The 23,394-nt window shown below is 46.3% G+C and overlaps 1 protein-coding gene across 1 annotated transcript; it reads right to left on the bottom strand.

Moving 5' to 3' along the window:
- Window positions 1-844: 844 nt before the first annotated feature.
- Window positions 845-23,102, bottom strand: LOC135900194 (uncharacterized). Its single transcript, XM_070537937.1, has 5 exons — window positions 23,044-23,102; window positions 9,569-9,668; window positions 4,625-4,772; window positions 3,402-3,584; window positions 845-1,105 (listed from the first exon to the last, which is right to left on the bottom strand). The coding sequence occupies exons 1-4, from the start codon at window positions 23,100-23,102 to the stop codon at window positions 3,403-3,405; spliced, it is 489 nt and encodes a 162-aa protein (XP_070394038.1). The 3' UTR covers window positions 845-1,105; window position 3,402.
- Window positions 23,103-23,394: the final 292 nt, after the last annotated feature.

Raw genomic sequence — 23,394 nt, forward strand, 5'->3', positions numbered from 1 at the left:
TTACCTTGCTGAAAATTGTGAAGTGGTGCGTATACCTGAGGAAACTACCGAGAAAGTTCACCGTAACCAGTAAGGAACATAACGAAAGATTTTTATGTTTAACGTGTCAAAACCCTGATATGATTATGAAGCGCACCGCAGTAGGAGACTCCGGATTAATTTTAACCACTTGGGTTTCTTCAACGTGCAGCCAATGCACGGTACACGGGTGTTCTTGCATTTCGCTGCCAGCGAAATGACGCCGCCACAGCCGGGATTTGTTCTCGCGCCCTCGGGCTTTGCGCAAAACCAAATCCGCTGTGTCCCCAGGGTGTGGTTAAGCAACATAGAAACAAGTGGCACATAATGAACATTTCAGATAATCTTCTGCTTTATTTCGTACTACTGCAGCAATGCCCCATAGGACGGCAAGACTAACAGAACTCACTTAGACTCACTCACCAATTTTACCTTCCCCTTTAGGCTTACTCGGATTCAGAAACACACTCGCAAAAATTCAATTGACCCAGGCTCCTCCAGAATCGTACTTAAGACCGGTCTGCGCCTGAGTGACTCTTAGTTAATCGACTAATGAGCTGGTCAACCTATGACCAATTCTACTGCTAGCTCCGTGGATGCTCATCAGAATATGGCGGATCTTGGTAACGTACCATCTTGCTTGCTAGATATTTGAGTGCGAGTCATATGCAGTTACTAGCCGAATACCAAACTCAAAGACCAGCAAAATTAACGGCGCAATTAAAATTAAGTTCCAAACCCTTGTTCGCAGACAGGCTTTGATTCGATTTGAGAGAACTATAAAACAAAAATGCACCTCAAGAGTAACCGCACACGTTTCGCCTCGCAAATTACCGCGCAAAAGTTTTCTTGAATCATTATTTACACACAATCTGTACAAAAACGCGCAGGTACAAGACCGAGCAATGACCAAGTCAGAAGTCCTTCTGGATGTACTCTTGGTTGTCTTCGAATATTTGTTTCATGTATTCTTCATACTTGTCCGCCCCCTAGGCGAACTGGAGCCAGTCCATCTCCGTGGGCAAACGGTAGCGCTTGCCTGCTGTCGCTATCACTCCTCGTCGTTCACTCGACGGTGAGATATGTCCTGCAAATGGAAGCGTAGTTTTTTGTGCATAAGAAAGAGAATAGAAGTCCTAAATTTACAGCGATAGTGGCGAATGCGAATTCTCGTTTGAGTGTTAGGTCATATCTTTGTTTGGTGTTCCTCATTGAAATGGTGCAACGCAGTTTCATGTATCGGCAGGGAACCGGGTGGTACGAGGGTAAAAAAAACATTCAGAAGAAATTTGTGGCAAATAAGCTGACAACGAAAATGACAACTAGAAAATATATTTATCTTCAGGTGACTGCTTTTAAAACACGATTTCCTTGACGCCCATCTGTGTTTTCTTTTTTGTTTATTGAGGTTCCACAAATGTACAGCCAGGTGGTGAGGACTGTAGACAGCTTGATGGGTTCTTTGCCTATAAGAAAACTCCGAGCCCTTCCACTTTCTGAAGACGGATGACCAGCAAAGCTGTGTATATGGGCCCTTTAATGGTGAACTGCACCTCCACCGCGAGTGGGCCCGGCATTGCACAATGTTAGGGATCGGCCCACATATGGGGAGCGCTTAACGCCTGCTGCACCTCCGCCGCGGGTCGGCCCGGTATAGCACATTCTTCGGGATCGGCCCAGGAATCGGGAATGCAGTGTAAGTTAAGCTGGCCCTGATTACACACGGACACGATCCTGGGGGAACTAGTCCATGATCGTGTCCGTTTGGAATTGGAGAACTAGTAGCAGCACAAGTTTTGTGGATTACATATGACAATTATGTATAAAGGATTGCTAAGAATGACTAATACGATGGCGAGCAAAAAACAACCCACTGCACATATGGCATATTTGACATAGGAAACGACGGATACAAACGCAAAAATAAGCGAACACACTCCAATATATCAAGTAAAGTCGGGCTTCAATGCCATCAGACGATACCGCATCAAGAATCCTAACAACTGTTACGTTGTGTTCAGAGTAATATGGTTTGAGAAGCCAGGTGTAATACTCAGCACTTATTACGCATGATGTTTCAGGGTACAACGCTTTATTGCTTGAATACACTACGGCCCAATTTATGAAACCTTCCGTAAATGAATAAGGAATACTCTACTGCGGTTAGGCCACCTTACGTCCATTCTCAAAGGTTCCTTACTGAGGCGCCCTCAGTATATGCCCCTTCGTGATCCCTTTCCTCGCTTTTCTTGAACTGAATAAGGGCTTCTCGGCAATAGCTGCCCACGTGATGCTCGTGTGCGTACGTGTGTTCGTCTCCGCTGGCCGGTGGGTAGACGAGAAGAAAACGGCGGCTGTGAGTTTTTTGGCGGACGGCAGTGTTCCCTAAAGAAAGTTCAGGGTGCAAGCAAACTTGTATGTCTATGGCCTCTGAGATGCCAGCGCAGCGCGCCTTGCTTGACACACGCACCGCCGAATCTCTAGGCCATTCTCGGATAATATATCCCCTCTCCTTAAGCCTACGACATGAAAATGCTTAAACCGATCTGAGGAACAGGGCACAACTGCCACCAATACCTTGCTGGCGAAACATCGGGAGAGAATTCTGAAGAAAAAGCGACTACTAGTTCAGAAGGAAAGGGCGAAAGAGTGTAGGACGATGATCACAGTTCCTAACCTTATGTCAGGTGTCCTTCATGCGTCCTTACAGCGAAAGGAGGGTGCATGAGGAAGAAAGTGGCATTCTGGTAGTGCAACCCGATGTGATAAAGTTCAGGAATGTCAATGTACTTAAACATAATTCCTATTCACTCAGACAAGCTATACGGCCAAACGCACTCTATAACGTCAGGTTTCCGCTCTGTCATTTTTAGTAATATAACCTTGATGCCTGGGCACCTATGAATACACGCCCTACTCATTTGGGAAAATTTCCGAGCGCATAACTTCTCTCCGTAAACATTAAACGATGCTGTCGCAATGTGCTATATCGAATAGCCACTAACTTCTCTACTAACAAAGCGATCATGACGGCCCATCGTATTTTATTTTTTACCCATCGTTCCACTATCTCAAGGGCATACTTGTGGGATGCCTAATATTTCTTGTCTGCTGATTGCCATCCGATAGGTATACATGCAAAGCTGACCGCTTGGAAAGCATCATACAGAACCTATTTAAAATAAATAGGTTCAGGTTGTGTACCTTGTTTCAGCCTTTCCTATAAAAGACTAAATCGACCTCAAAACGCTAACCCAGTGAGGCAAACATGCCATGGACGAAACAACTGTGTCAAATATAACTTTATGTATCAAAACGTCGGTCCGCATCAACAGTCGATAACATTGGTTCTGCCTTACATTCAGTGGCCACCGGAGACTTGCCTTATATCGAGGCATGATCTCGAGCGGGTGCCGGACGTGCGTGATGCGCATGACCCAGGTCTTGTCGGCGACCAGAAAGTGCAGACTTGGAACTCATGCGTGCCGCCACGTCCATCACTTCCTGCAGGCAGGCCATGGCGTCCTTCGTCGTGTACCACTCCACCTCGGACACGTTGAGGATGCCTGTTAACGTGCGAAGCCGATACTTTCATGAACTGTCACACCAATCGCATATGCTCATCACACTATAGAGACGAAGGCTCGTCCCCATGTCTTGGTGCAAGCACTGAGTTAGCTTACCCAGCACCTTGAGCAGGGACGGAACGAAGAAGGCGTTTCAGAACTTTTCCGAATAATCGAATTAAACGCCACTGAGAGCTCATTCGATTCATGAACTCCTCGGGGGGAAGCAAGCATGTTGAGACGCTTGGCCAACGGCTCCCAAATAACACACGGCCGGTGCGCTTCAATCCGTGACGTCATGCTGCCTTGCCCGATGCCATAACATTTGATGGGGAGGTTGCCGAGTAAGCCGTGGTGAATTTGACATCACTTTTGCCACGCCCGGCTTGACGTTGTAAATTTCTATTCAAGTTGCATGATGTCATAAAGCAAAGTGCACAGGCCTGCTATCCAAGAGGCACTGGTTTTCAAGAGACACTGGGATTCTGAGCCTGGGGTCATAGGTTCAAAACTTACTATCGCGAACATTTTTTCCTTTCGGATTTGTTCTGTTTTTTAATACAGTTATTCCTTTTTAGCGATTAAAGAGGCACAGGTAGAATCCAGGCGAGCGCTTGCGCGGATGACAGAGGTTAATAAAGGGAAAATCGGACATCCACCGATTCTTAGCAATTGCTACAAAGGCTTCTGAGAACGAGGGTGACGCGGCATCGCGCCGATGCCCTCTCCCTTCAGCAAACACCTGGTGCGCCAGTGGAGCAGCAGGTGTCCCATTTCGCCCACAGTGCTCCGTCGAAGCACGCACGTGACGTTGCGTTGCAGCCATTGGGAATTTAGGTGCCGTTTCGCTGTTAGCGATGCCGGCTTTACCGCTCAATGGGCCATTTGATGCTTTCGCGATGACAACTCCGACAACAAAAACCTCTGACGACATTTTAAGATGCTGCTTTACTTTGCTTAGGGACGTTATCAAGGTGGCCTTGTTCAGCATGCCTGCGCCGCCTGAGTAATCGTGGACCCAATCTCAGCAATTCACGTACTGAATGTTCCGATAGAGAAGACCGTGATCTCGACGTGGCACCGGCGGAAGATGTAGTTGTTGATGCCCTCTGTGGTGAGCACTACGAAGGCCGGCAGGAAAGCGCGGATGGCCTGCACGCCCATCACAGCCACCAGGCGGCTGCTTTGCTGCATAAGGTCCGCCATAGACATCACGCACAGCAGAAGCGTGGTTAGCAGGAACACCCAGCTTATAGAGGGCACGCGCTGCTGACGCTGGAATGCCTTCTAGAAGCCTGCGTAAGAACTGCGCACATGCGATACAGCGATACGGGTCAGCTTCAAACTTAGCTAGAACAGCGATTGCGGCTCATATAAAAGAAGTGAGGACCGTGACAAGCAAAGTGTTTTGGAAGGAAGACATACTAAGCTAGCGCTTTCAAGGCAAGAAGACCAGAAATCTCCGAGTCCCTACGCACGTGAAAAAAAAAAAAGCTGGTTATAGTTTCCTCGTGACTGCACGCGCAGACGTGAGCCCTTTCCTAGAGAACAGTGGTCCGGTCACTTCGACGAGGTTCACATAAAGGCTGCTGTGGCCCAGCAAACGCTGTGTTCCAACATACGTGTTATTTGTTCGGGGTAATTATACTTTAGTTTTCTGTAATGTTTAGATATCGCGTATGGCAGAGAGCATAATTATTGTTCTTGAGCTAGATTATTTCAAGACAAAGTCATTGCAAGCATGAATTGAAGCGCATAATCTGCTAATTAACAGAAGACAGTACTGGACTTCTTAATTGCTTTACGGCACATATAGTTTATGAAATGTACCTAATGAGTGTGCAACACATATCCACTTGAACGGAATCTCCATGATTACACCAATTTTGAGGCATCATTCAGCAGTGTGTGGAACGAAACTCTGGGGCCTTCCATACACTTTTATGCTCCAATGCACAAAAGCGCGTTTTGTTAGAAAAATAACTGTGAAATATGACTGAATTCTAACGGCAACGTTAGTGGAGAATATCTCCAAACTGGTGCCATTATGATAATTCATTCCAACTGAACACGCCTAGCAAACTCAACGGCTATATTTCATAAATTGCAATAATTTTTTGATAGTTGAAGCTCCAGGTTTAGAGTAGCACCTGACACCGGCGAAAACGCCGAGAACCAGACTATGCTAATGCAATTAGGGAGGCCCACTAAGCTTTAACAAAAACACTCCCTCACCAGAACAGGAATTGGCCTCCCTGGTGCAGTATTCGGCCACTGCCTCCCTCATCATTCCTACAATTAAACCTATTGTCCTCAGTCCCTAGCAGCTACGGAGCACCTGACCAAAGTGGCGGTCAGACCTGTAATGCAGCAGAGGGTACTAAAAACCTCTGGATTGGGACAAGCCGCCAATGGAAACTGACCCTTGCAACCTCTAACACCCGCACTCTTTCGAGTGAGGCTAACAAAGCAGGACTATTTGAGGTACTATGAAGCATTGTTTGGGATATCATTGGCCTTAGTGAGGTTAGAAAAACTCCCGAGGCTTATACGGTGCTGACTAACGGCCATGTTCTCTGCTATAGAGGACTCCCAGATACGAAGTTATTTGGCGTAGGATTCCCAGTCCATAAGGACAAAGCGGGCATCATTGACTAATTCTACAGCATTAATAAGAGGGTAGCAGTTGTGGTAATAAAACGTAATAATAAAGATGTGTAGATTAAAGATGGTACAAGCCTACGCTCCAACATCCAGTCACGACGATGAGGAAGCAGATCAGTTTTATGAAGATGTGGAATTAGCCATAAGTAAAGCGAAAACTCAGTATACTGTAGTAATGGGCGACTTCAATGCAAAAGTGGGGAAACGAAGGCTGGTGAACAAGCAGTTGCCAACTACGGTGTCGATTGTAGGAACGTTAGAGGAGAGAAGCCGGTGGAATTCGCAGAAAGGAATAAGCTTCGAATAATGAACGCCTTTTTCAGGAAGCGTAGCAACAGAGGGTTGATCTGGAAAAATCCCAATGGTGAAACAAGAAATGAAACTGACTTAATACTTTCTGCTGATCCCAGCATTGCGCAGGATGCAGAAGTGATAGGTAGGGTAAAGTTCAGTGATCATACGTTTGTGAGGGCTATGATTAACCTCAATTTGTAGAGAGAAAGAGCAAGATTGGTCAGGAAGAAACAGGTCATCCTAGAGGCAGTGAAGGTAAAAGCAGACCAATTCAGGCTGGTACTTGCAAAGAAATATGCAGCCTTAGCACAGAGAGTTGATGATGACATAGAGCTAATGAATGAAACCGTAAATGGGCTAGCTTCAGAGGCAGCAGTTGAAGGGGAAGGCAAGGCACCAAGGCAACCAGTAGGCAAGCTCCCCCATGTTACAAATGACCTGATAAAGAAACGACAAAAAATAAAAGTGTACAACTCAAGAGATACGATAGAACTCACGGAACTGTCAAGACTGATCAGCAAGGCGAAGATAAGGGATATACGAAACTATAACGTAAACTATAAGCTGTAAAAATTGGACACAGCCTGAAATCAGTGAGAAAGAAACTTGGCATAGGGCAAACCTAGGTGTATGCACTGAAAGGTAAGCAGGGTGAATCATCAGCAATCTCGAAGACATAGTAAAAGAAGCGGAAGAATTCTACCCTGGCCTGTACAATACACAGAGGAGTCAGGATATTTCCATTAGAAACAGTAATGAAAATGATACAGAAACTCCTCCTCTAACTAGCGATGAGGTCAGAAGGGCCTTGCAAGGCATGAAACGAGGACGAGCGGTAGGAGAAGACGGAATAACAGTCGATTTAATCAAAGATGGGCGAGACAAATGCTTGGAAAAACTGGCGGCTCTTTATACGCAGTGTCTATCGACTGCATGGGTCCCAGAAAACTGGAAGAATTGCCAACATTATACTAATTCACAAAAAGGGAGACGTTAAAGAATTGAAAAATTATAGGCCCATTAGCTTAATTCCAGCGTTGTATTATATATTGACCAAGATAATTTCCAATAGAATAAGGGCAACACTCTACTTCACTCAACCAAGGGAACAGGCTGGCTTCAGGAAGGGATACTGTACAATGAATCATGTCCATGTAATCAATCAGGTAATCAAGAAATCTGCAGAGTACAATCCGCCTCTCTACATTACTTTAATAGATTACGAAAAGGCATTTGATTCAATAGATATACCAGCACTCGTAGAGGCACCCTCAGGTACCCCACAGTGCTTTTCGTTACTTGCTGGGCGATCCGAGTAATGGCTGCACTGCAGGTACAACACTGGGCTATCATAGAAGGTGGTTCTTCGGATACCGGCGACTGAGCAGTTACATTCGCCATTAGGCGTCTCTAGAGACAGATCGGAAGCCGCGGATGTCTGTACAATCGGATGAAGTGTAGAAAGGTTACTAGATGGATTCCTTCTACTAAGATGCTAATAGAAAAAAAAACATAGTAAGCTTTCCGTAGTCCCCTCTGTAATCGCATTTCACACTGCAAGAAAAATACAAAACAAAAATCGACAAGCCGAAATCTAAAATTAGATTGCGTGAAGGACAACGAAACCCTCGTAGTGAAAGAAAGAACGCAACTAACATTTTATTTCTAACGAAACAGAATTAGAAAAACTGCCTATTTAGTACTTCTCTTTATTCTGTTTCGTTGGGAATAAAACGTTAGCAGCGAGTCAGTGGCCGTGTTTGTCGTAGCTTTGTTCGTCGACGTCTTCCTCGCGCTTGTTTTTTGTCAAGATGAAACAACACCAACTGCCCTAGTTTTCAACTGTACTGACTCACTAGTTCAGAATGGTTCGAGTGACCCTCGATGATAGGCTCAAAAACTTGGTCCAAGAGTTCATCATTGATACACTAAATTTTCGGTTGCGTGGTCATAGTGAAATATCTTTTATATTAAGTTTACTTTAGCTTAGGCTGCTCAAACCTTCATGCTTCATGATCAATGTTTTTTGCGGAGCACTTGAAACGAGGACTGGGAAATGACAGATACGAGTGACAACTTCCAACTGATTTTGATAGAAGGAAGTCGAGTGTTTTTTATACACACATAAATGTGACGCAACACTACATATATAATCAAACAATGGCATAAAAGACAACATCAAAAAGGACCAACTAGCCTAAACCGCTACACGTCATGCTTCATTCAGAACTTCGGTAAAAACGTATGGGGATGATTATTTTGGCAATAAATTGCCATCACTTGTCTGTATCGTGATGAACGTCATATTAAAATCGAGAGTCGACCGGGTAGACATTTGATGGCACCTAATAATATTCGTCATATTCTAGAGTACGGGCATTAATTAAAGCACCTAAGGGGCCTCTTGAAAGGAAAAAAAGCGTTAACCTTACGTCAGTAATTAACACAAAAGACACACAAATGGTGGCATGCTGGTTTTGCAGTACGTATCTATTTGCCGGGCACTCATGCCTAAGTTCCGTCAAATAAGCTTAATTCATGTGTACCTCACCTACTCCAAAACGCAAGTGCGTAAATTTATTGTCGGCAATTTTCCAGCAATAAAAGCACGCGATGAACTTCGGAAACCATTTTAGTCTCCGCGGCAACAATCAATGGTTTCGCCAGTTGCAAGATTGGCATGGCCGCGAGTCCCCGCGAAACAACAGTTGCCTGGAGCAAAGCGGCATCCACCGGCGTATAAGAGGAAATTGCGACCCTTTTTTGATGGGGATTCCTTGCCGGCAGCAGCGAAACTATGAGCTCACTTGATGAAACTAATTTGGCTTTCCATGGAGCATGGATGTACTGATACATCGGTCTTAACGACGGAAGATGCATTGACGATTGCTGCCATCATGAGAGGAGCTCACGGAATGATCGTGTCAGTAAGAATTCTTTCAAAGCACCACTGATGAGCGGCTACGGTATGCAGATTAACGTTTCCATTAGCAGAAGATAAAAGGCAACATGGCCGTGAAACTTACCTGGAGCGGAGCTCGATCGAACCCGTCAGCACGAATGGGAGTAACGTCTTCTTCTGAGTGGATGGCCTCGCGATATGATGGTGATGGTAATGATGGTGCCCTATTTAATGGCACAAACCCACTGCGGGGGATAGGCCACCAGTGGGGTGGTCATCATCATCATCATCATCATCATCAGCCTGGTTACGCCCACTGCAGGGCAAAGGCCTCTCCCATATTTCTCCAACAACCCCGGTCATGTACTAATTGTGGCCATGCCGTCCCTGAAAACTTCTTAATCTCATCCGCCCACCTAACTTTCTGCCGTCCCCTGCTACGCTTCCCTGGGGTGGGGTGGTAATGGGATAAAAATCACCGCCCAAGCACTCCGTACAGATGCTTAACCAGCGAAGCTGAAACATGTGGCCCCGGTGTTTATCACTGGGTTGATCGTGACGGTTAAATAGACGACCGCTTGGTAGGCTGCCGGAGCCTGGTAAGTCGTTGCTGCTTGCCCACGCCTGCACGAGCCTTTTCTTGCGCCCGGGCTGCAGCATCGGCACGGCGTAAACGAGCCCGTTCCCGGTTCTGCTCGCAGCGTTACTGATCGAAAGCTGTCTACTCCTCAGGAGTACGTATGACGTGTGACCTACCCATTTCGGAGCGGGAGAGAATGTTCTGCGCATTCGCTCGGCTGCGACGGAGAGCAACGACTTCACTACTGGCGCAAACAATCGCCTGCCTCCCCTTTTCTCTTTCTTTTGCGCATGCGCATGGAGTTGCGCCGGAGGAGTTTTCAGCGTACAGGCGAGAGACGGACGACAGACGTGCGAGCAGTGGCACGAGCGCGTTCATGCAGTTACGGCGAGACACGCGGACACTCAACCGAGGAACTGGCGCCTAAGAGCTGCGGTGCAAAAATATCTAATGAATGCCGCTGCTGTTGTTCTGCGTGTGCTCGTGAGACAAACATGATAGGCTCTAAGCCTAAAATATTTGAATCTGTTTTTTATTCGAATCTCTTGACGTCAAGTTTACCTAACCACTCACGCAAGAATTGGGCCGTAACCCACAGCGTTGTTTGAAGGGTCCAATCAAACGCTCTCCTCATTTATAGGCCCGTCACTTTCATTTGCTCTCGATGCGAGTCGTATTGCCTCCATTGTGCAGTTCTTATCTAATTGGCTGCGAAGAGGCGAGGAGCACGCAGAAGTGGAGACGGTTTCGGTGGGGCTGAGCTGACGCAGTGAAAGTAGATAATTAGATGAGGAGAGTGGTGCCACCGTATGCAATTGGTCCGCTTCCCCTTGCTTGGCTTGCGATGAGGGGTGGAAAATCGTGGCGTGCAATGGAAGTATAAAAAGTGTCGCTAAAACAGGTCCTCACCGAAGGAGGGTTGGTAGAAGGATTTCTTGTACGTGGTAAAACGCCTCCATAATGGGTCACTGCCGCTCGAAATTTTTATTAGGCGCAAATAAGTCCATGCTTCCGGCAGCTCCGACTAACCAGTGCCAGTGCGATCGGCGGGCAGTCATCTTCTACTCCTTTCGGAACGGGGCAGCTTCGGAGTATTCATAAAGAAGTCACTTTTGTTCAGCATAATAACGCATCTTTACCGCGTGCACGTCAGTTTGGAGCAGTGAGTTTTCGCGGTTTTGGGACGTCGCGTGACAGACGGGCGTAGTGGGCGCAACCGGAAAGCTTTTGACCAATGGTAGAGTGCTATTTGCGAAAACTGCATCGAATGAGAGATAATAATTGTTTTTGTTTGGTCTAATCGTGTGTGACGTCGTGTGAAAGACAGGCGAAGAGGGGGGGCGTGACCAATCGTCGAAGGCCTATTGCAGAATTGCAATAGAAACAGTTTGAATATGCTTGACGTTTTAATGCCCCATATCTTTTTGTTCTTCTTCTACCCCCTAGAAAACACGCAGATCCAATGCAACGCTGGAATGTAAATAGCGTGAAGCTTAATTGTTTGAGTTAGCGAGCTTGCAGGAGTAGTGGATGACACGAGAACAGCCTCAACTGTTGCTCTTAGTTGTCGGTGTGACGTGGATGAAGGCGGTATATGGTGCTTGTCGAGGGGACAGTTCTGTTTAGAAGTGTATGGGTTTACGGAGAAGTGTCAGACATACCTAAATACATATAAGTTTCTACACCCTTTGTGTCTCAGCGACCCATGCCCGTTCTGAAGGAGAGGGCGAGAATCGACGCATACCCGATGCCACATGCCCAATGCCCCAAGCTGTTTACTCGGCGTCTACATTAACATCCAAAAGCAAATTTAAACTGCGCATCGCGGTGATATTTAGAAGGCGGAGCGTCGTGGGGAAGCCTCGCTCCGCCGTATCCTTCGGAGTGCAAGGCATTGAAAAATGAACGGCAGCGCCGCGAAAAGGGTGCTTGATTGCCAATAACTCCGCTTGCGCTGAAGGTATTGAAGTACTTTTTGCGGGAAATATTTTGGGAATATCCAAGTTTAACTTCAAATGCATTTCTCCTCTTCGATAAAAAGTAGACAATGGCCCGTCTAAGCAAATTGTATTTTTTGTGAGGAAAACTACGTTCGCTCCAGAAAGAAGCGGGTTAACAGAGAACATCCTCGGGTATCGCGCGAAATAATTTCCTTAAAGGAGACAATGAAAAAAAAAAAGGCGCGAGAAGTAAAAATAAGAAACACGAGTGGCCTACAAAATTTCGTACGGGTGCTACAAGGCCAAGGAACGTTTTTTTTTTCACCATTACTCTGCGTTCTCATATGACAAATAGACCACAAGAATTCTAGCATTACCTGTCGAGGGAGCGGCACACCTTACTGCAAATTACTGTGTTGAACGAAATTGTTGTTTAGCCAGAATTCAGAGTAAGCAAATTTAATGCATTCTTTCTATCTGCATTTACTAGAACTGACTTTAACATGGCCCTTTTCCACGTTATCAGTTCGGAAACCGAATGCGGGAAATAGACATCCACCAAGAAGGAATTTTTCGTCTTCTCCAGAAACTGAATTAAAAAAAAACAGTGTCTCCGACCTTACAACAAATGCATTTTTGCAAAAACATGCAGTTTGGATGTTAAAATATTTACGCGTAATCTAGAGGCAATCTTTAGAAACTTCGCTTATACCTGACAACTTGCGCCTGGCCAAGGTAATACCTGTTTGCAAATGTGGCTCTAAAGTCGAAATAAAGAATAATAGACCTGTTTCATTAACATGTGGGTGCAGTAAATTGGTTGAACATATTATTCAAAGGCTATAATATTGCATTTAGTGAATAATAACCTATTGTACAGACGGAAACATGGATTCCGTTCAGGTTTATCTGTGATTACTGAGTTAGCTGAGATAACCCATGACATAGCTGGCGGAATAAATGAGAGAAGCCAAAAAGACGCTATTTTCTTAGATTCTTCAAATGCTTTTGACCTCGTTTCATATCTAGACCATCTTATTAAACTAGCTGCCATTGATGCACACGAGAAAACAGTTTCATGGATAAATAACTATCTCGAAAACATAAAGCGGTGCGTAGCTCTGAACGAGTATATGTCTGATTACCTTAGCCTTTTTTCTTGTGTACCGCAAGGTTCAGTTGTTGCACCCCTCCTATCCCTGATCTAAATCAATGATATTCAATCACGCATTGATCCGCGTCATAAAATGCCCTTATTCGTCGATGATTGCATAGTGTACGCGTAACATTAAACACCTCAAAGGATCAAGTATACTAAACGATGCGTTATCTTCGATGCAAAACTGGTGCAACAAATGGGGGGAGGAATTGAGTGCAACAAAAACTGCCAATATCTTCTTCAACATAAAAAAACTGCGCTTCAGTGTACGTGCGCAATAAACAATATCCACCTCAGAAAACGCGATGAGGTCACGTATCTCGTGGTCACTCTTAAAATAAAATTAAAGTGGGAGCCTCGTATAAATAATATAAAGGACAAGGGTTTAGGCAAACGCCATTTCTTGCAAGAAAACACACCTCCTAGTATTAAATGAAATGCGTACAGAACCCTCATCAGACCCGCTTTAGATTATGTCGACATAATTTGGGCCCCGCACGAGAAGTACTTAACCGAAAAACTAGAACTCATACAGAACCTAGCACTACACCCCGACGTATTCCTATTGCTATGAAAGAAAAGGTCAAGGATGAACTGGCCAGGCTATAACGAGAAGGAATGATACAAAAGGCGGAAGAATCGACTGAATGGCGCGCTGCCATTGGTGCAGCAATGAAGTGCTCTGGAGCGGTAAGAATCTGCGTTTACTTAACTAAACCAGTTTGTCAGACAGGAGCGCCATCACCTACCCACAGTAGAGCAAGTTATGAGAATCTTCCAGGAAGCGAATATTTTTTCTAAACTGGACGCTAATTCTGGATTCTACCATATGAAGCTTTCCAAGGAATGTCAAAAGCTCACCCTTTTTATTACGGCGCATGGGTGGTACTGCTACCGCAGGTTGCGGCTCAGGATAACATCTGCACCAGAAATTTTTCAAAAAAACTTCTCGGGTCTTGGAACACCTAGACGGAGTACTGAACTACATGGACGACATTCTGGCGTACGGGAAGAATGAAGTGAGACACGACAAACCCTTTTGTAACGTGCTTGACCGACTGCAACAAACAGGAGTAACGCTTAACAGGGAAAAATGTAGTTTCTCTGCTGAGCAGGTAGCATTCTTTGGCATGATCTTCGACGCCAATGGTGTGCGCCCAGATCTTGTGAAAATCAGTGCACTCAAGCAGCTTCCCCGACTTCGAAACGTCGCTGAGGTTCGTTCCTTATTAGGTATCATGAACCACCTCGCAAGGTTTCTTCCTGATGCTGCGTCTACATCTGCGCCTCTGCGCAGCCTCCTCAACAAAGACAGTGCCTGGTCTTGGGTTACCCAACAAGACGAAGCTCTTGAACAGATCAAGACTACTCTCAGCTCGAACGGATCTCTGGCAAGGCACAACCGCAGGTACCCGGCAATCGTATCGGCGTACGCATCTTCTCGAAGACTAGGCGCCGTACTACTCCAGAATCAGCCAAGTGGCGAGAGACGTCCAGTAGCATATGCCTCCAAATCGCTCACAAAAACAGATGAGATGTATTCACAGATTGAAAAGGAACCATTGGCCTCGACTTGGACAGCAGAATGCTTCGACGAACTTCTGAGAGGCCTCACATCTATATTTGAAGCAGACCACAAGCCTCTCCTTTTACTGTTGAGTCGCGATCCTCTCGATTCTCTTCCACCAAGGATGCGAAGATTCAGAATGCGTCATTTTCTTGCTGTACTCATTCACTCTTACACACGTATTAAGCTACAGCCGCAAGGTATCAAGATTAACAGTATTTGATAAGGTATACTATCAGTCGCTACTGCGAAACGACCTCATTAGTCGACGCACATACATTTCACATGGCATTGATTTTATTGACAAGGTAGAAATTATGTTTATGCGATAGCAATTATATGGGCACTCCAGACGCATTTTAGCTGTCGGCTTCGCTGTCGCCCTGACCTTCTGCATAAAGTCCAAGGGCGATAACACCGTCGCCGTGCACCGTTGCTGTATGCGCGAGTGAAAGCATGCGAGGGGAGCCGACGATCATGGCTCAATCTGGCGCGAGAGGGAGCAAAGCGGGGAGCAAGCACACCGTCTTCCGTCGCGAAAGCCTTTGGGCGGGGGGGGGGGTACAAAGGGAGGCGCGTTCTCAAGGCCACCTGCAACAGCTACAGAGTCTGCCGTCCGCTGTGTTTTCTCGGCTTAGTTCGCGCTGATGCGAGAGGCAGCACGAAAGCCGAATCCCTTGCTGCTGCTACCGCGCTTCCTTACGCCATCGTTTTGACAGCGATTGTTCGGGGTCATCGAGTGAGATGTGTTCACGTTTGTTTCGACGTCCATGACGCCGTGCTTGTTAATTTAATCAGTACGTAAATATTTACAAGTTCATGCGGCCGGTAAAACCACTATCATTACTTCGCATGCCTGTCTGCTTATTTGCTATCACAATCGATCCTTCGCCATTTGGGCGAAACTGTGACTTCTCTTAGGAGTGATTCTGCTTGAAGGTTTTTAATGCGATTAGCATTCTTTGCCTACTTAATGCGCTTTGTGCCTGCCTGTCTGTCTGTCTGTCTGTCTGTCTGTCTGTCTGTCTGTCTGTCTGTCTGTCTGTCTGTCTGTCTGTCTGTCTATCTATCTATCTATCTATCTATCTATCTATCTATCTATCTATCTATCTATCTATCTATCTATCTATCTATCTATCTATCTATCTATCTATCTATCTATCTATCTATCTATCTATCTATCTATCTATCTATCTATCTATCTATCTATCTGTCTGTCTGTCTGTCTGTCTGTCTGTCTGTCTGTCTGTCTGTCTGTCTGTCTGTCTGTCTGTCTGTCTGTCTGTCTGTCTGTCTGTCTGTCTGTCTGTCTGTCTGTCTGTCTGTCTGTCTGTCTGTCTGTCTGTCTGTCTGTCTGTCTGTCTGTCTGTCTGTCTGTCTGTCTGTCTGTCTGTCTGTCTGTCTGTCTGTCTGTCTGTCTGTCTGTCTGTCTGTCTGTCTATCTATCTATCTATCTATCTATCTATCTATCTATCTATCTATCTATCTATCTATCTATCTATCTATCTATCTATCTATCTATCTATCTATCTATCTATCTATCTATCTATCTATCTATCTATCTATCTATCTATCTATCTATCTATCTATCTATCTATCTATCTATCTATCTATCTATCTATCTATCTATCTATCTATCTATCTATCTATCTATCTATCTATCTATCTATCTCTAACGCCGACCCAGTGGCCGAAGATGTTCATGAACTTGGCCAACTGGGCATGTGCTCGTAATCGTGATCCGGTTGTGGTTGTTCCGTCGTCGTCATTCTAGCTTCGATCTCTGACTCTTCTAACGTCGTCATCGTGACGGCTTCTAGCCCGACCCAGGGGCCCGAATCGTCTAATACCTTGGGCCACTATGCATGCGCTAGTGGGTGTGATGCCATGGTGGTCGTTGCACCGTCGTCATTACAGATTCGTCATCTGACTCTCGTCATGTACATACTTGTCCCGCATTCATTGTCATACCATCATCGTGATGCCATCGTGGCCGTTCTATCGCCGTCATTCCAGTTTCGGCGTGCGGCTCTCTTCATGCCGTCATCGTCAGACAATCGTCCAATACAGCCTTTATGATACAGTAGTCCTCATGTCAGCGTTGTCATTTTAATGTTCTCGTACCTTTGTCATGCGATTCTCGTCATTGCTTCCTCGTCATAGAGTCATCGTGGTCATTCATCGTCACCGCTCTAACCTCGTCCTGCCATTCTCGTCATGCCCTCACCATCAAACCGTCGTCGTCACGCAGTCGCTGTCTTGCCGTCGTTGTAACACTGACACTTTACAGTTGTCAACACTTCAGAAACATCATCCTATTGTCATCACGCCGTTGTCGACACAATGCATTCACTATTCCATCAGCGTCATTCCTTTTCCCTCAGTCTAGCGTTATTACGCTGCCGTCATTCAATCGTGATATCGCCAGGTCAGCTTGGCCCACCGACTCGCGTCATGCTGTCGTCGTCACGCCATCGTCCTCATGCATTCTTGTAATACATCGCTCGTCAGGGCCTCATCCTTATGCACTCATCATCATATAACTGTCCTCATACCGATGGAATGCCACAATCATCATTGCATCGTCATCGTACCATCATCGTGGTGGAGTCGTGGTCGTTCTATCGACCTTATTTTAACTTCATCCTCTGACTCTCTACATGCCGTCATCATCACGCCATCCTCGTCACACTGTTGCCGTCATAGCATCTTCTCCATGCTGTTGTAAGCTATTCATTTTACCATCGTGATCACTTCAAGAACATCACTCCATTGCTGTCATGCCGTTATCGTCATACTGCCTTCATCGTTCCATTGATGTCACTCCTATTCTGTAAGTCTAGCGTAAGCATGCGATAGTCGTTGAATCGTGATTAGGCTGCTGTTGCCATTCCGTTGCCATCATAACGTTGCCGTAAGACACTCACTCTAATGCATTTGTTGTAATGCAGTTATCGCCAAGCCTTCATGGCCGCGCCATGATCGTCATGCCAGCTTCTTGATCTCGTTGCCATGATACAGTCGTCGGCATCTGGCTCTCCTCATGTGGCCATTATCGCTCTGTTGTCGGTGTACCATCCTCATCATTTCACAATCGTCGTCATAATGTCGTGATGCCGCCGTCATCGTACCATCTTTTTCGTTCGATCGACGTCATTCCTGTTTCGTTAGTCCACCGCTTACAACGCGTCGTCGTCATACATTCTTCGTCATGCCGTTTGGTTCATGGGGGACTTTGGCAAGCGAGTGCACCACCAAAGTGGGCTGATGCCGGAGGCAGGGTATGTCGCATAGAGCCGAAGGCATGAAAGCCTCGGAATGCCTATTACAGATTTTAAACAAACGGGAAATCAGCAATAACATGCATTGCGATATAGTTCAAATGGTAATCTCATTGCCATTGACAGTCGTCGTGAGATGAGCTCTGCCGTAATTTTAGAGCGAAGTTTACTTTCACTCTTGCTTCAACCTTTCCACTGCTGCTGCAGCTACTATACATTTACAGGTAGTTCCGGTTGGCTACCCTGCGCAGGGGGAGGGGTTAAGAGGGATAAAAAGAGAGACAGAGTGGATGGGGGAGATAGAAAGAAAGGGAGACAAGCACGAACAAAGCGCGTACACTACAGAGCGGTAGGGGGCGGCATTCTTAGAGTGTCGTGAAGCACCGTAGACTGCACGAACCTTAATAGCACGAGTAAGGCCTTCAACGCGGATGTTTTTTCCGAGCATTGGCCTAAAGCTTTTAGTTCTGAAAGTGGACGATTGTCCAACTGGTCCAGTACTCTGCACATCACTTGTCTCTCAGCACTGTATCGCGGGCAGACACAGATAATGTGTGCGAGCGCCTCGTTGATGTTACATGTGTCGCACGTGGTGCTGTTGGTCATTCCTGTGAGGAAATCATAGGCGTTTGCAAAGGCAACGCCTAGACACAGACGGTAGAGCATGGTCTGTTCACGTCGTGGTAATCCAGGCGGGAGGTGCATCCGTATGTCCGGAGACAATGAACGCAACCGACACATGGCGAAAACATTTTAGTCCCACAGGGGCAAAGTGCACTCACGCGACATCAATCGCAGCTCAGCCGCAGCGTCTGTTAGCGAAAGCGGAATGAAGACTCGTTGACCACTTTCATGTGCAGATCGGGCGGCTTCGTCGGCGTGGTCATTCCTGCTGATGCTACAATGTCCTGGAAGCCACTGAAAGATTATGTTGTGTCCCTTGTCATAGCTTTGATGATATATGTGCCGAATTTCTGAGGCCAGTTGTTCATTGGGTCCGTGGCGCAGTGGGCTTCGTATGCACTGAAGGGCTGCCATGGAGTCACTAAAGACTGTCCATTGTTGCTGTGGCTTCTTCTTAATGAAATCAAGTGCAGCACGGAGCGCCGCGAGTTCAGCACCCGTCGATGTGGTCACACATGAAGTTCTTTGATTTCCTCAGATTGTGCCAGGAGGATGACTGCAGCAGCAGAGCTGTTGAGTTTTACTGAACCATCTGTGTATACATGTTGCTTGAATCTGTGCACCTTGTGAATGTGCTCACTCCCAAGTTGCTTGTTTCAAAGCTTGCAATGGCGCTCCAGCTTTCCTTCTGATTCCTGGAATTGTCAATTGCATTTGAGGCCGGTGCAGACACCACAATGGATCTGACAATCGTGTAGCGGGCGCAAATTCTGATGGCAAGTACGACTGATGTCTTACAATAGTTTTAGCAAAAGTTGAATGTGGCCTTTGTGCTGGCAAGCAAGCAAGATGGTGTGAGGGAATCCGAGTCAGGTGTCGGATGTGCGCTCTCAGGACATCTGTATCAATGTAGACTGTCTAAGGAGCGTCTCTGACTATGGCCACTGTCGCAATCGATGACATTGTTTTGGGAAGACCGAGACAAGTCCTGAGTGCTTGGGCTTGCACGATCTGGAGTTTGCGAATATTCGTAGTGCAAGTATTTCCTATTACAGGTAAGCTGTACCGCAGGAAGCCCAAAAAACAGTGCTTTATATAGTTGCAACAATGACGGTACTGTTGCGCCCCAGAACTTCCCACAGAGAAACGCAAGAAGGTACACAATGGCGGCCAAACGCTTTGTCATGTACGAGATGTGAGGGCTCCAAGAGAAGTCTCTATCAATGATGACGCCAAGAAATCGGTGTGTTCGTCTATATCGTATAATTTGGTCATTAATCCGCAAAGCATACGGGGCCATTGATTTGCGAGTAAAAGCAACAAGTGCACATTTCTCAGCGGAAAGCTCCAGGCCTTCTCTTCTTAGTTATCTTGACACAGCCGTTGAGGCTTTCTGAAGTCGTGCGCGGACTTGTACACGTGACACGCCTGAAGCCCATATGCAAATGTCGTCTGCATATACGGAGAGCTGAACGGTTTGCGGTAACGAATCAGCGAGAGCAAGGAGCACCAGGTTGAAAAGGGTAGGGCTGAGTACTCCGCCTTGCGGTACACCACGACTGGTATAGCTAGATGGCGTTGGTCCGTCTTAAGTCAAAATAATGAAATATCTTCCATTCAAATTGTTGCGAATCCAGCGAAAGGTGCGTCCACCAATCCCTACAGCTTCTAATGCGTCCAGAAGCTACTAACTGCTACTACTAACTGCTAAGCTACTACTGCAGCTACTAACTGCTAAGTACTAACTGCTAAGCTACTACTGCAGTTACTAACGTCCAAAGTAAAGAAGGGAGGCAGATAGAATGACGGAGAGGATGTAGGGAGAGGATGCAGAGAAGGGCTAGAACCGAGGAAATCAAGAAACGAGTCAATAGCAGCCTTGCCACTTTTCCTTCGCAGCTCCCATACATAGGGCGAGCGCGGGAAATAGGAAATGTGGCTAAGAAAGCAGAGAGAGAAACTTGCTGTACTCGAGAAAGGCTGTGGGGAAAGGAGCAGACACTCAGAAGGATGAGGGCACGCGCAGCACTCCCGAGGATGGATTATCGGGCAACAAAGCAGTCCGGCGACTTCGGGCTGGGGCAGCCCTTACACCAGCCATCACTTGTACATGAGGTTAACCATAGAACGAGATTGTCTAGAGTCCGAAGTTCTCCGCTCCTGCCTATGCAGTGGATGCCCACTATCTACTCTGGACATGCCCTAGGACAATGACAATTCGAGAAAGTACTCAGATATGGGAAACTTAATAGTTATTAAGCTCAATACCATGAACAGACTGAACAAATACTTAGCATTCAAGACTCTGAGATGTTAAGGACTGAAATAACTGTAGCGTTTTAAGTCATCACGCGATGAAGATGTCAATTACTCTAGGAAGTTCGCGTTTTCTTTTGAAGGCATGTTGTGTACGGCTATACTACTGTTTCCTTGTTTACCGCATTATTGTAGCAGCTAGTACTGAAGAAACTGGAACGACACATTTTTGTACAAATGGTTTATCTGCAACTACTCCCCTCTTTAATGTCTTTTTGACGTCGTCGTTAAAGAAATAAAAAGAGTCAGTTTCACCATTTGAAGTTTCGCTACTGTTCTTGACTGTCACTAGCACGTGACGTCTGGTTGAGGTGCTTTGCGTTCATGTACCGGGCGCCCAGACAAGCTGTGATCCAATCCCGTACCCGAAGACAACACCAACGTTGTCCCGGACCAAGGAGCAAGCCGCAGGCTACAACCCCTGCTCCCGAAACACGGATTTATACCTCAGACAACCAAGATCGTACCCAAGTTCACAACCCCAATGGCAGCCCCAGCATCCTTAATCTTGCGGCAACAGCCCAGGGAGCCACCGACTTTCCGTGGAACATCATTTAAAGAACCAGATAATTGGCTGGAAACATACGAAAGGGTTGCTGCATTCAATAACTCGCACCCCCACGGAAAGCTACGGCATGTGTACTTCGCCTTAAAAGATGCCGCCAGGACTTGGTTTGAGACCGGAGAATCGGCCCAAGTGATGGGATCTATTCTGCAACGGCTTCCTGCAGACTTTCACGAGTGTCATTCGCAAAGAGCAAGCCCTAGCTGTACTGGAAACCCACATGCAACTGCCGAACGCGAACATCGCGATATTTATGGAGGAGATGACTCGCTTTTTACGACACGCCGACCCCCACATGTCAAGAAGAGAAAGATTGCTCTCTGTCATCTGAAGGATGCGTAAGCGTATCGTAGTAACGACGTGATATTGAGCGGTCGTGCGTTGGTGTGTTTGGTATAATTGGGGGAATGCCCTTCAAATCCCTTGTGAAAGGGAGAAGCGTGGTTTCAACCCCGAAATGTGAAGTGAAACCTGCACGAGACGACGTAGAAGAGGCCAGTAGAAGGAATGTTCTCTCGCGTTATAGAGAGCCCGCAGCGAATGTGGAGGTAGTGTGAAATGACGAGGCAGATGTAGGAAATGAAGGAAATGTATGCAACATTTATTAGGTGCAATGTCTTTTGTTGGTTAGTTGTTCGTGGGTTTGTTGCTGATCGTGTAGTTAAACTGGGTGATGGTGCGTAAATGCGACAGCGCTGCGGTGGCAAGAACTGCTGCGGAAGGTGGCGCACCGTAAACTGATGAGGAAAGCAAACTACAGCAGGTGCGTGCATCAGGGGTGCGATCTTGTACGCGTTCCAAAATAGAACGGAGGCGGTCCGTTCTTTACGTCACGAAATAGGCGCTATGTTTTCTTCCGTTCATCCGATAGCAGACGACACGGAATGATTGACAGCAGATATCACGTCACAATTGATGTCATGGCGTTCGGCACGGTTCAAATTGACGAATCGTATTTGGCTCGGTGGAACGAACCGCCTCCGTTCTATTTTGGAACAGAGCAGTCATGGCTTCGGATCGTGTTACGATCCGAAGCCATGACTGCTCCACAGTTGTGGCGTGTGCCTGATTGTACACGTCATATGGTCACAGAGACACGCTCGTGCCACTGCACGCGCCGCATTCGTCTTCGTCTTCTTCCACAGCTGGCTCGCTCTATCTTGAAAGCTATCGTTTTACGCGAAGGAGGGACGGACGGTCAGTTTCCATGTTGGTTAACGACAGGAATGCTTACGCACTTAAAATAGATCAATGAAAAATAGCCACTCAAAAAAACTGTCCAACCAATTCCTCTGTTCGACTTTACTTTGTTTCACTGCCACCGAGCCCGATTTTGCGAATATTTCATTTTCAACCTGTTGTAGTGCCTAACTGCCCACTGCCATATCTACTGCCATGCGCACACGCGCTTACCACTGTGTTTTGTAAATGAACACAGTTTTCTTATCGCACGATTTGGTGCTGTAAATGACAAATGATATCTGTGTATTTAATTTGCCTATATAGCATATTGAATTTCATTGCACAATTTACCACCTACTATTCTCATTTGCTCACTAAAGCTCACCAAATCTTGCCCCTGAAGTAGATGAAAGTGCTTGCCGGAGGTGGGATCCCAATCCTCATTTTCGTCATTACGCCTGCGATGCACCACCACTTAGGCTAATCCTTACTGGTTTTGTACGCTTGCGCACTAATTTAACGTTGGGAGCCATCATTTGCTTACGTATTGACTTGCGAAAAATTGGGAACTGACGTATACGCATCAAGAAGCCATCGAGAAAATTGTGTCAATAAAGCAACATAGAAACAAACGAGAACCATACTATGAGCGTTTCAGAACATGTTTAGTTTTGTTTGGTACCACTGAACCATTTCTACTGCTTGGATCCTCAATTGGCATTCATTTTTGAAACGC

Source organism: Dermacentor albipictus, chromosome 4 (assembly GCF_038994185.2).
Source record: "Dermacentor albipictus isolate Rhodes 1998 colony chromosome 4, USDA_Dalb.pri_finalv2, whole genome shotgun sequence".
In the NCBI taxonomy this organism is placed as follows: Eukaryota; Metazoa; Arthropoda; class Arachnida; order Ixodida; family Ixodidae; genus Dermacentor; species Dermacentor albipictus.